At 35.4% G+C, this 14,911-nt stretch overlaps 1 protein-coding gene across 1 annotated transcript in view; it reads right to left on the bottom strand.

The window, feature by feature from the left end:
• The window catches only part of LOC107048690 (organic cation transporter protein), a 39,653-nt gene that overhangs the window by 14,150 nt on the left and 10,592 nt on the right, over positions 1-14,911 (bottom strand). Inside the window, exons 2-3 of the mRNA XM_015272004.1 lie at positions 7,723-7,930; positions 6,013-6,271 (exon numbers count right to left, since the gene is read on the bottom strand). Of these exons, the coding sequence (XP_015127490.1) occupies positions 6,013-6,271; positions 7,723-7,930 (467 nt within the window). The remainder of the gene's footprint in view (positions 1-6,012; positions 6,272-7,722; positions 7,931-14,911) is intronic.

Here is a 14,911-nt window from a genome sequence, read left to right as displayed (position 1 = left end):
AAAATTAGAAAGTTCAGTTTTGGGGAAAGATTAATGAAAGAATTGAAAAATTGCCACTTTTGAAAATTATAAACATTTTCTATAAATAATTTATAAACAATCAATTTTCCACAAAAAAAAAATCATTTGTTCGGAATCGTAACAAATTTATTTATATTCAGAATTTTACCAGGAATTGATTTCATGCCAAAAAAATAAGGTTTTCGAAAATGTCGGAGATTTCACAACGAATCAACTGCCTTTTTTTTCGCATCTTTACGACTCCTAGTTCTTGGGATAGGACCGATTGCTGATATGTACCCGCTCTCTTAAAAACTGAAGATCTCGACTCGCAGACTCGAACGAATTTTAACATTTCAATAACTGCAAGTCATGAAGACACGAGTAAAAAATGTTTTTATTTGTTATAAAATCCCCTTTATTTCTCACACGGCATGTCTCGGTGAATTTTTTATAGTTATCGAGATATTTCCATTGAGAGCTCGGCATTTTATCGAGAACAAAATACATGGTGCTTAGCTGAGCTTATGATAATTCAAAATATTGTTTCCCTGATTGAATCTTCGATCTATTTTATTAAACCTATATCCTTCAACTAGGGGGCTATGTCCCCTGCTCGCTCGGCTCGCCAGTCTTGAGGGGCTTCGCCCTCCGCGCGACTGTTCAAGCTTTAGAGCATCTTTTCGAGGTCGAAAATGAGGCTTGATTTATCCAAGTTATAGTATGACTCCTATACTGGTGTTTTATATGAATCCCTTATCAGCTTCACCCTTATTCATATTTCTACGACTCCTAGTTCTCGAGATATGAACGTTGGTTGATAGGAAACCACGTGTACTCACTCTTTTAGAAGCTGAAGGTCTTGAGTCACGGACTAGAACTAATTTTAACATTTCAATAATTGCAAGTCGTAAAGACGTGAGTAAAAAGTTATTTTATTTGTCGTAAAATCCCCTTCATTTCTCACATGGCATGTCTCGATGAATTTTCAATAGTTATGGAGATATTTTCATTGAGAGTGCGGTATTTTATGGAGAACAAAATGCATGGCGCTTAGCTGAGCTCATGATGATTCAGAATGTTATTTCCCTGATTGAATTTTCCATCCATCTTATTATACTTATGTCTTTCAACTAGTGATGCCGCGAGAGACTTTACGAGACATCACGAGAGAATACTTTGGAGGGTTTCTCTTAGTCTCAATGAACACAGGAATTTTTTGTCTCGTCTCCGTCTCGAAATACGCAGTATCGACTCCTCCCGTGATGATTCCGAGTCAATTTATCTCATCTTGATTTCCAGTTTTTCCCGTTTTTTATACGCAGAATGCCGAGATCAGACAAACTGAGACAAAAAGCGAGATTTATACTAAACAACACCAAAAACTTGAAACCAAGACGAGATAAATTACCTCGGAGTTATCACGAGAAGAGTTGATACTTCGTATTTCGATACTGAGACGGGACCAAAGATTTCCATGCTCACTGAGACCAAGACAATCGATCCAAAATTTTGTCTCGTAAAGTCTCTCGCGGCATCACTACCTTCAATTAGGGGGCTATGCCCTCTGTTCGCTTGGCTCGCAAACCCCGAGGGGTTTCGTCCTCCGCGCGATTGTTCAAGTTTTAGAGCATCTTTTCGAGCTCTACAATGAAACTTCATTCATCCAAGTGATAGTATGACTCCTATACGGGTGTTTCATATGAATCCCTTATCACCTTCACCGTTATTCACATCTCTATGACTCCTAGTTCTCGAGATATGAACGTGGGTTGATAGGAAAGCACGTGTACTCACTCTCTTAGAAGCTGAAGGTCTTGAGTCACGGACTAGAACTAATTTCAACATTTCAATAATTGCAAATCGTAAAGACATGAGTAAAAAGCCATTCTATTTGTCGTAAAATCCCCTTCGTTTCTCACATGGCATGTCTCAATGAATTTTTAATAGTTATCGAGATATTTCCATTCAGAGTGCTGTATTTCGTCGGGAACAAAATGCATGGTGCTTAGCTGAGCTCATGATAATTCAGACTATTGTTTTCGTGATTGAACCTTGGATCTATCATATTATACCTATATCCTTCAACTAGGCGGCTATGCCCCTTGCTCGCTCAGCTCGCCAACCCCGAGGGGCTTCGCCCTCCGGTCGACTGGAAAACGGGGACATATTCCTAATAATCGGTGACAGGTTCTAGATCATGACAATTTCGTTCACTCCATTTAGTAGACACCCACAGCATCTTCAGAAGACTCCCGTATCATTTACATTTCAATCTTAAGTAACCGTCATGTGATTCACATATGATGGTAATTTTCAAAAATTTCTACTTCCCAGTAAGAATCAAACAAAAACTTTTTCTTGGCGCAGTTTTTTTACAAAAACATTTGTTTTTGTTTTTTTAGGGAGATTTCATTATTTTTTTCAAAATAAACAAGGAATCGTTTTTATATCCTGTAAATTTTTTCATTTTCAATTCAATTCGGCTCATTTATTTTTCACACGATAAATCATCTTTCCAATTAACAATCGAAGTAAAACAAATAGTTCTATTCCACAGTCGTTAATTGCACCGACTTTTAATTATTTATTCAAGATTTTCCGACTGAATTTGCTTCTTCGAGAATTCATTTGTGCACGAAAGTCGATTGATAAATATCTGTGGAATTCATCATTCGTGCACCATATTCAATTTGTAAATTACCGGGCTTCCCTCCTTGGTACGTGTGGTTGTATTGCACTGCTACCAACTCCGTAACAAAAAAATGATTGGAGTTGATGTGAAATGCGAGAATGTGCATATGAACCCGTTGCTATGCGCGTATTTTTTTAAATATTGGTTCGAACAAAACGTTACATCAATGAGAAGCTTGTGGCCAATTTATATAATGTAACTAAGAGTATTTTTCATGCAGCTCATCATGTTTGTATTTTATTTAATGGATATGATTCGTAGGTAGTGGTGGGGGTAGTTGCTTCGTGTATAGATACACGGCAGCGATCGGCCTGATGTTTTATACAATCAGAGTCAAAAATTTTCTTGGTCGATACGCTATCGCGTATCTCGATAAACTTATATTAGCTCTCTGACGCTTATTTCTGGATTATTTAATTCACAGTTTAATTCTCAAGACCTAGCAGTTTACATACTTTTTGCACTGCACGACCTAACTATTTATATCATAAACTACATCATTAATCACATTAATCAAAGACTAAAATTAAAATTGACATAACAAAATATAATTCAGGAATGAAGGAATGACCTATTCTCAGAGTAACTTTGATGAATTTGACAGGTTCTCTCTTCAATTAGTCGGAGTAGATTGAGTTTGCGAGACATTATTAAAGTATTTGTTGAGAAATTTCAATTACAAATAAATTTATTATTCATATGTCTACACAAATTGGCACAAACATGGGGCAATAAAATCATTTATTAGAAAAAAGTTCTGGATTTCTGAAGGAAATAGTTCAATAGCTTCAGAGTTTCTCGGATTCATTGGAATATTTCTCATTATTCAACGCATCGACTTTGAAGCGAATTTGAAATACCAGGATACCAGTCTCAGAATCGGGTGATTAATTACAAAAGGAATAAAAAGGCAGTTCGTAATATGCGAATATCTAGAGCGAATATAGAATATTTCGTCATTAGGCCGAAAAAAACTTTTCTGGCGAATATGAGGTTTGCAGCACGAGCCGAAGGCGAGGGCTGCAATCATATTTGTCAGAAAAGTTTTTTTTTGGCCGTATGACGAACAATATTTTTTGTCATGATGGCCGTAGGCAGAGATTCACGGACGCGGAGCGAAGCGTCCGTGAAACGCTGCCTTACGGCCGGAATGACAAAAATATGCAAATAAGTAGATCCTATGCGTTTTGACAGTGTGCGAACTGCTAGGTTCTACTGTATCTGTCCAGAAACATATCGTCGTCAATATCGCAAAAAAAGTAGAGAGTATAGCGAACAAAGTCATATAAGGTTATGTATACAAGAAAATGCTTTAAGGGGTAACGGAACCCGTCGCACGTAGAGGTTAGGGGTCCCTCCTATCGGTATTGCAAGTTCCCGTGGTTTTTTTGATTTTGTACGTGAAAAGTACAAAAGCCCATAAAATATAAATAAATGGATATAAATAAATAATAATGGTATGGAAACATTCTATATCATCTTCTGACTTGTAAAAGTACTTCCCTCTTACAATTGGTGCCCTGTAAAGGACATGTTATCTCCTGGATACCACCCAATCATCATAAACAAGTTGTTAGGAAAATTACGCAACAAAAGTACGTTTTTATACTCAAAATCTCTGTCTTGGACCTCACTCGATCGCTTTTTTCTCATGAAAATAGCCATCGGCTAAGAAAAATCTACAAAAAATCGGTTTTTCTACCATGCTGTGGCTGCGGCTGTGGATTCTACACTGTATCGCATTCGCACTCCTATAGAACATAGAAGTAGCATGAGAAACCACAGGAAACCCATACCGGTACAGGCAGTTANAATAGCCATCGGCTAAGAAAAATCTACAAAAAATCGGTTTTTCTACCATGCTGTGGCTGCGGCTGTGGATTCTACACTGTATCGCATTCGCACTCCTATAGAACATAGAAGTAGCATGAGAAACCACAGGAAACCCATACCGGTACAGGCAGTTACTCTATTAGAAACCTCCCGCTCGCCGGAGCCTTCCGTTGAAAAATTCGGTTCCACGGGGAATTGAACTCACAACCTTTCACACACTAGACTTGCGTCTAGCCCACTCGGCCACCGACGTCGATACATACATTTGATTAGAAGAAATCGAACTTCTCTAGAATTGAAATTCCATTTATTTGTCGCTATAATGAAAACATTTGACTTCATTCTAGCCAAAAGTTTGCTAACTCCAGAAATTCGTTGGTTTAGTCAAAAATAAAAATTATTCTCATGACTAAATACGTTGTTATCTCAATCAACATGATCGTACGTTGTTCCAAGTAGCTTATAATTGAAGTGAGTATTTCGTATGTCAAATTAAGATGAATATTGTTACATGGAAAAAGCTTTGAGGTTGTAGTAAGATGTCGTTGAGTAGAAAGAAATTTATATTTCTTGACTAAAAACAATCGCATTAGTTTACAATAACAGAATCACGGATTACGGCAATTCAACACAAACTTGGATATCACAAATTTCGTTCAATGTAATGTACGGAAAACTCAATTTAAACATTCAATTCATTCCTCAATGTAATGATCTCCTAGGTATAAATTTTCGATCAATTCATGAAGGTAGAAAATTTTTTCACTGGAGATTATATTAGGTTAAAAAAAATATAACTTTTCCATTTTTTGTGGTGAATGCATGTGACTTGACCCCAAGGACTGTTTTATTTGTTTCAAGCAAATGTATCTCAAGAAGAAATAATTGATATTCACCGTAAGATCTTATTTACTTGAAATTGCTCCAAGTATATAATACTTGTTCCAGAAAAGAAACATCTCAATAAAAACCATTTCTTCTATCAGCGTGCACACAATCTATAGTGGCACGCGCCTCGAGAACCTAGATGACCACGTCTGCCTATCATCATGTATGATTACACACGAATAATTCACTTGAAAAACTCGTAAAATCGACACCTACAAGTTACAAAGGAAATAGTCGCGTGCTTCTAACGATAAGGAAGAGTCCAGCGCCTTCGCTAATTACCTAGCTGTGATGCGTCGATAAAAAAAGCAAAACAAACGATAAAATTCTTGCGTCATATTCGTCGGCAACAGAAGCCGAAGCATCGGCATTTGTCTAGTATCTGTATTTGAATCCCTATGTTTACTCAACATAAATAGCTATCGTGTATCTAATCAAATATCTTATTTTTGTCATTTATGAGAAACGATCGAAACTGAACAGGCGATTTCATCAGATCTTTTTAAATATTCATTGAGCCAACATTGAATGAAACCTTCCCAAAATAGACTTGATACGTATTTTTAGGTTATGAATATCTGAAAATATTTACCCACCTAGAATGTACATCATTGTGAAGCAATTATCGAAGGCGAAGCCCACGAAAAATCGACACAGTGTAAATTGCCAGAAATTTGTGGCTAGGGCTGTGAAACATCCTGCAATACAGCCCACGACATTACACCCAACAAGTGCAGGAATTCTTCCATATCTGTCTGCTATAAATCCAAATATCAATCCCCCGAAAATTGCGCCCACAAAGAATATGCTCTGGGAGATTGTGGGTAATGCCGCTTGCTCGCAGACCCAATCATACTGAGAAAAAACAAAACTTTGTAGTTGAGACATTTGAAATAAAAAATATTCGAACTACTACTTTTTTTTTTATTTCGATCAAAAAAAATTTCACATTTTCATTTTTTTTCTGGTTTTTCGATATTTTATGGAAGACTCCGTGACCAAAAATTTTCCGAAAAACAACATTTCTTCAAAGAAGATGTTATGGTGTTTCAAAATTTTTTCAGCTCGAAATCTTTTTTGTTCTGATAATTTGGATGAAATTCAATTGAATATTAAGACTTTTGTTTTAAAAAAAATCATTGGTCAATAACTATGAGCGAGCGGATTCTGAAAATTTAGCTGAAGGTCCTGACATATGTGCCCCAACATATAATTTTTTCAGATTTTTACAACAATGTTTTTTTACAAGAATTTTACAAAATGTCTATTCTTTTAAACAAATGGAATTGTTTATAGAAAAGTCGATAGAAATTGTCATCAAGTTTTTGTCATCAAGTTTTTTAATGAAAAAAAAACGTTTTTTCAAAAAAAAAAAAGAGTCCTGCATTTTTTCCGTAAAATGTATTTTTTTTGGTTATGAATCATCAAAAGAAAAATTCATTTGAGATATCAAAATTTTAAAACACCAAAATTTCTTTAAAAAAAAAATTCAATATTCTGAAAAATGTTTGTAATTTCGATCAAAAAATAGTCACATTTTCATTTTCTTCCGGTTTTTTCATATATTGCAGAAAGCGAATCACTTTTTTCTTCGAGTATTAGAGGGATATCAATATTTCAACGAGAAATAATTTAAAAAATGCAAAAAAGTGGGCGGGAAGAAATAAAAAAATTATTTTTCAAAGTCTCTGGGAGAGTTCTACAATGGATATATTTTATTGAATAATGGAAGAATAAATAAAGAATAAATTCAATTTTTATCCTTGTCATTTGATAGTATGAATAGAATAAATAACAGAAATCTTATTATTCAATGTTTTTCCGATTAAAAAAAGTAAAATATCTTTTTTTAAAGTGGTGAATCATCAAAAGGAAAAATTTCTTTGAGATATAAAAATTCTGAGACACTATAACTTGTTCGACAAAAATTTTAATGGGACTATTTTTTTCCTCTCAATGACGTGGAATGTCCCAATTATGGAATTCTCATCAATAGTTTGAATTGGAAGAAATGAGCTCCTGGGGAAAATGAACACTGTTATTTATTTTCAAACTGCGCGTGTGAAGAATTAGGATAATAAATTAGTCATTGATTAATTCTACTTATTTACTAGAGCGAAATATCACGAAGGATTGCGCAATAATAAAAATTTAAAACAGTAATTATTCCAATCGATTGAATTCAATTGATTTCATGACAGTACAACTTATCTGAAAGTTCAGTTTTTTATTACTGGCGTGAACGCATGAGTAAACAACAATGTAAAAACTGATTAAATTCCATTGAATATATATTCTGTCTATACCTGAGATGCAACTGTCTCATAAGGAATATCCGTAAAATTGTAGTCCCATCCATACTGACACCTCTGAGTCTGCCAGGACGGGTCAGCGACTAGAATCGTCCCATTCTTCAACAATTCAGTGAAATTAACGCTGTACATGTAGCATTTAGAATACCCCATAGAGCTCGCTTCCTCGCCATCACGCGCTGGTGGTATGGTCAATGCGATTCTGCAAGAAAATCCGTTGTGAATACAAAATTCATCGTTGACATTCGCTTCTTCTTCGCATTCTACTCGTTCTAATCGGTATTTCAACCTCTATTTAAATTAGAAAGGAAAAACCGTTGATGAGTATCTAAAGTGGGATTGCATATGCGAATAAATTCCAGTATCAATTTCATTGATGATTCTCTCCAGAAGGAATATAATGAATGCTGATGGATTGTTTCCAGGATGTAGCTTCCCAATGGAAGCTTTTTATTTGACCGATTTTTCGATTTTCTAATTTTGATCACAAATGGTCTAGAATGTTATGAAACGTGAAGAAATGATGTTCAGGGTCATGTCTGTATGAATTTATCCGACAATTTGAGTTTTTGGTGATTAAGGTTAAAAGGAAGCATTCTAGACTGAGGTGGCTGGACGTACGCAATGCCCTGACCTCACCTATATAACTCTAGAATGGAGCGACTAGGCGCACGAAGTCCCCTATACCACCTAAATCTATCAAGATCTATTGTAGCGACCGCTTGATCAACTTAATTACAGTTATTTTATTTCATAGAAAATTAAGCGTCGATTGGTAGAAAATTTGATCAATCATACGAATATCCGCCGATAAATTTTACGATTCATTAGTAAAAGACTTGTGAATACCTTGGCTTATTATTTATTGAATATGACCCGGGTAGAAAAAAACCATCTTCTGAAGGTTTTTCGGAAGATTTCTCCCAAAGATCTTCCGAAAAATCATCAGAAGACGGTTTTTTTTCTACCCGGGGAGCAATGGGTATTTCTTGTAGCGTTCTCTTATCTACGGAATTCCTCTTAGGCTTTTGAATATTTCGGATGTTTGATACCAAGCATTCTGAGAATTCTTTTTTAAGTAGACGATCTTCCACCACAAATCATGATAGGAGATAATTACTGAAGATTCTTGCCGATAGCCTTGGCTCATTTGATAACGTGAATGACTTCTGAGACAAGACGTTCGGAACGGATCAGGTTCGAGTTCAGTTGTGGGCGTTAACTTTTTCGCAAGTCTTAACGCAAGGGAATTCCATGACTGGAAGCGAAACAGGGACCAAAAAAGAGGAAGGGAAAGGAGAGGGATCCTTTCTAAGAAAAAAAAGCATGAGTAATATCTCGAATCGAAAATGAGAACTCGGACGAATATCTCGAACGAATGGAGAGAGTAAGGCGGTTTCCTGAGTATAATCGACTTGTGTCGAATTTCCATGAAGCCCGCCTAACAAACAATAGTATATTGTGCCCCTAGGGAGTAAAAGTATTTTCTGACGAATGTGATTATAACCCTCGTCTTCGGCTCGGGTTATAACGTCACATTCGTCAGAAAATACTTTTACTCCCTATGGGCACACGATATTTTATGCCTCGAGGACTGAAAACCGCGATTTAACCGAGCGAAGCGAAGTTAGAATCGCGGTTTTCCGTCCCTAGAGGCATAAAAGTGAATTAAATACCATTCTATGAAATATGACACCCAAAAAAGGCGGTCCGCATCAGACCGAAAAATCGGTCTGAATCAAGTCGGACTGAATCATTCCGGGAATCGACTTGTTTCACGTCGAATTGACAGCATAGAATCAAGTCGGACTCGGACAGATGCAAACCGGAATATCCGGAACCGGAAGAATCGACTTGAATCAGACCGACTTCGGTTTGATTCAGACCGATTTTTCGCTTTGATTCAAGCCGAAAATAATCAGTTAGAATCAAGCCGACGTCGACTTGCATCAGTACTTTTTTTGAGCGGAATAAACGAATCATAATTGTCCAAAAAATTTATGTCAGAGGAAAATTAAATGATTCTACTTTCTTAATATTGCGTTTACTAAGGTTTTCTTCGAACAAAGTTGATTAGAATTAATAGCCCGAATTATGAGATTATCTCACATTTTTTACGTTAAGGATAAGAGAATCTGAATGCAATATAATGAAAATGATGATCGATTTTTTCACTTCGAACAAATAATATTAATATCCAAATAGAAAATTTCTAATATGAATAAAAAGAAGCAGATTCTAAGCACGGAACTATATTGATGAGATAACAACAGTTTAATTGAATTACCGTGTGAACTAACTAAAAATTGATAACAGTGTGTGCACCCACTTTTATTACCAGAGTATCAACAAACATTGAATTCCAGAAATTCACACTCTAAAGGGTGTTCTAAAAAGAATTGAGTTGTAATTATGATTAAAATCTTATTCAGTGAGCGTATGAATTAGAACATGAGCAAATTATTTATTGCAATATGAAAATTTAATGGCTGATAGAATGGGACACCTCATTCTCATCGGTTCTCATTGCTTTTTCCAATGAAAAAAGGACTATCGAATGTGACCGGAAAAAGGGCATAATGGAAGGGCATCAACACCCAACGCTCGTTCTATTAAATTTTTGTTGGTGTTTAGGTTAAACCTTTCATCGCTTATTCCGACAGCCTTTCACGGGATTTGTTATCGAACTTTGTCCTTTAGAGGTTGAAAGAACGTAGGGGTAGCAGTGCCTATGCCACCCAGCAGATAATACCACACACCCACTTATCTCCACGACCGCAAACATTTTTCACTTATCCATTGAAAAATTCATCGTTTGACATTTTTAGATCCTTACAGTATAAAATTCTTAGACGGGTTTGTAATTTTTTTTGTAGTTACAATTGGAACCAAGTGGGAAATTGCTTTTATATTAATATAGTATAGTTTTTTGCTAATAAATTAGCAATATGCTTTCGAATTGTCATTTTGCACATCATCTGCTTCTATAGTACATAATTTATTATTTCATATGATTTTATTGAAATCAATTAAATTTCTTCCTTAAGGTGTTTCGTGTAAAAAGTCAAAATAATGAAAAAAAATTGGAAAATTCATGGGAGAAATGTCTGAGTATGCTGCATCGTTGAGAATTCTTGCACATTTTTTTCAGATCTCAATCTCAAGAAAAAGAATAATGAAATTTGGATGTTTTTGTAAATTTCTCTGGCACCCAAAAAAATTATGAACTATTGAGGAAAAACTAGTGGGTGATGAATCAAATCTTTCTTGAGAACACGTATAAGTTTCAGATTTTTTCAGACTTCATAAGAAAGTTTTGAACAAATGATTCGGAAAATTATGAGTTCCGGGGCAATTATGCCCTCACGCGCAGGCGCGTCATCCGAATGTCAGTGAGCATCATGGGAGAGGTATGGGTTGAACCATGGAACTGAGAGAGAGAAAAGATTCGGCATGTTTACCAACTCGAGACACATTTTAATATTATTTCAATAATTAAAAAAACATCCAATAAAAATTAGTTGACACCCGTAGGTGATGAGCAAAAAATCAATCAATCTGATTAATAAAATCAATATTTAAAAAATGTTAAAATGCACACTTAAATAGTTACTTGAAAATTGGAAAATTTCGTGCTCAGAGATTGAATCAGGGCTCGAGAACAATAAGACTTCCCTTCCATTTCACCCCCCTCCCCCCCGGTGATCGGTACAGGAAATACCTTAAAACCTGAAATTTCACAACCAATTTTTAGTAACACGCTTCTTGATCCGCGAACGAAGTTTCCAAATGAAAAGAAAACTGATGACAATTTCTCCAACGACAATTGTATTGTTGACATCTCATTTGCCGCCAATTTATTCTTGGTACATTATATCCGTCGATAAATTATCCGATATTTCATGTGTTTACAATTTCGGATTGACAGTAAGTAGGGAGGGTTCCCGATAACCCTCTCTCTTTTCAATTCCAATCAAATCCACTAAAAAATTCGAAAAAAAAATTCACTAAAAATATTCTTACAGGCAGTAAAAAATGAAAAATGATGCTTAATAAATCAAAATCGGATGAATAGACCTCAAGTTATTGAAAAAAAAACCGGAAAAACGAAACAAAAATCATATCTCCGAACTGGGCTGCCGAGAAAATCTGACAAAATTTGGGATATAGTTTTTCAACCTCCCCAATCGCAGAAAAAATCGCCATCAATTTCCAAGAGGGTGAGGGTCAGCGGTTGACTCATTTGGCGTGGAATACCTCATATTTATCAATCGTAAAAGCGGGCTTCTATGAATCGAGGGGAATTTGTTTGCTGAAGTGGCGGAAGCATTGGAATTGTATGTAAAATGTGAGTTACTGAATTGAAAATTGCGAATTGATGTTATATCTGACTTCTGAGTTACTTTTTTCTTTTTTGCACTTGATATTGTTTCAGTAGAGAATGAAAGCCGAATGAAACCTCCAGAAAATTTGTCGGTGGTTATTTTGTACCTCGGGAATAATGGATGTGGGGAAAATTGTCGGTGGAAAAATTGTCAATAGATAAATTGTCGTCGGTTACTTTGTCGCAGAAATTTTGTCCGCGGATCAAAAGTTGTTCTAACAGCAGGGGCACGATCTAAAAATGGCATACTCGGATTTTTTGGATCGTAATAGGATGATGTAGCACAAACAAATTCGAAACTTAAATTTAAACGGCAATGCTCCCATTCGGAAGCAATATGAAGATGAGAAGTTTGCCGGAGGCCACGCGGTTGTTCTGCACGCAGTATCACTCCGTATTATCAAAATATCCACTACATATTGCAGAAGAATTTCACAGCAGACTATGATGAGTCACGAGTGTCTTCATAACGACCCAAGAATTTCTCCATCAGCACAATCGTTTTCCAATTACGCACAACAAAACAAAAGCCGAGAATCCCTATTATCGTCTCCTTACGACGATTCCCAATACATTCATTCAGCAAGAAGCAGCGTGACATTAAACGTAACACCCGATGTCGAAATAAGTGTGAACGCATTTTTTTGCCTTCACGCTCTCATTGCTTATGCGAAGGTTCTGCATAGGCGATTATTTCGTGCCACACGGGGAAAACAAAGAAAATTGAAGTTTCGTACGTCAATTGATTGAAAGGCCATACGTGTTCGGTTTAGCGGTGCTTTTTTGATTGGTTTTTAATGGCCATTGTGTTTTGGCGGTTCACGTGTTTGATTTCTCGGAGATTTATTCCTCAACAGAACTGTTGAAGGAATAATTGCGCTACACGAGAGACAAGTGGAAAATTGCTCTTGTATTGCATATAGTATAGTTATTTTTGGTTATAAATTAGCAATATGCTTGCGAATGATTATTTTGCATATCATTTCCTTCTATCATGTGTAATTCATTATTTCATTTTATTAAATTGAATAAGATTTCTTTTTAATCAATTTGGTCAGATTTTCAACTTAGTTGAATGGTATCATCATTATTATTTTTATTATCCTTTTCTTCTGTACAACCCATTGTTAATGGAAAAATTTTATTTACCCGCACTTGAATGAACTTCAAATATCATATTTGAAGACACCATCAGAAAGCTCATTTTTAGGAAAATTCATGAAGAATTCAAAATTTCCAACAGTCATCATAAAAATGAAATCAACTGAAATGAAGATTGTAATCATCTTTCAAATTCGACTTAATGGCATTAAAACAAACATTTTAAGCTATGATTGAATTCATTTGAAGCATGATATTCAGAGATATCCCCGGAATTGCGATTTTCAAAAAAAAAACAAATTTTTGAAAATTTTCGAAGAAATAAAAAAAATGATTATTGCTATCGCCTTCATCTTCGAATTCGGTCAAAAGAACATCTAAATAAATTTTTTAAGCCATTATTCAATCAATTCAGAACAGTTTTTTCAGATATCGTAGACAATCGATTTTCTAAAAAAATCAAAATTTAAAAAATTATTGATGAATCAAGTTTTAATTAATGGCGATCGATAGGACTCAACAATACCTATATTTGAAAAAAAACGATTCAGTGCCATCCGAAGTTGTCAAAATCAAAACTTAATTGAAGTTCTCAAACATGTCTTGTTTGGGCCAACAAAATCGTTAGCAGAAAATTACCAAAAAGATAATTATTTGCCTCGAATTCAAAAGCCTCAAATATGTGGCTCAAGAGGCGGATTATTCATAAAAGACAAAAGAAACTTATCAAATTATGAAAAAATATTTTGTCCCTAACTTACAAGATTGCTGTCATATCATTATTATTATTTCATTTAAGAATTCATTTTTTGTCTGTGATTATTGAATAGTCGAAACGGGAACTACAATCCCTCGTTTCATATAAAACGAGCATTTGCCGGGAGCAAAATGCGTAAGGGAGCATCAAATAACAAAGAAGTAGCGCTACAAATTACATTTCTTACTTGCAGAGAGAATAAGATTTTTTTGAAAAGAGTAAATCGATTTTTGCAATAAAAATTTACAATCTCGGCACAAAAAAATTATTTTCTGGTTATTTTTAACAAATGATTTTTTTGGCACAAGTAAGACTTGTTTGAGAACTCCACTGTTTTTCTCTTAATGTAAGGTAGACCGGAATGTAGGGAAAAATTGCGTTATTGGAAGTATCTTGAACTTTCATTCATAATCGCAAGGTAGAATTGCCTAAGAGGTTTACAACTTGCGTTGAATATTCATGGGCGTTGTGAACTTATTAAGGCGATCCAAGTGCAATCGGTTCGTGTTGATCACAGGAGTTATATAGAAAATTTTCGTCATTCAGGCCCGTTAGGTAGCGCCTACTATAGCTGTCTTGAGGGAAGCTAAATGGCGTTTAACAGACCAGGTCTGTTAAACGAAGCACAGGTATGGTTAACTCGAGTTAGCAGCCCTAGGACAATAAAAACATACAGTTTCTAGATGGGCAACCCACAAAACCTTCGTAGGAATACAACATGAAGTGTGCGGTTATCGCTGTCACTTGCTTGAAAACTCGGCGGATCGTTCACCACTAATACGATGCGCCACCGTCATTGCCGATGACATCAGGAGTTGTTATTCCGTTGCTAGGGAGTCAGTCGTAACTTGAGGGTTATATTGTCAAAATATTAGTTTAATAAAGAGATTATATTCACTTTCTCGTTATATATCTATTTTGAATAGATTATATATATATTT

The sequence above is a fragment of the Diachasma alloeum genome, unplaced genomic scaffold (genome assembly GCF_001412515.2).
Source record: "Diachasma alloeum isolate Michigan unplaced genomic scaffold, Dall2.0 Dall_scaffold_00196, whole genome shotgun sequence".
NCBI classification, from domain to species: Eukaryota; Metazoa; Arthropoda; class Insecta; order Hymenoptera; family Braconidae; genus Diachasma; species Diachasma alloeum.
This window is presented reverse-complemented; position numbering and strand designations above follow the sequence as displayed.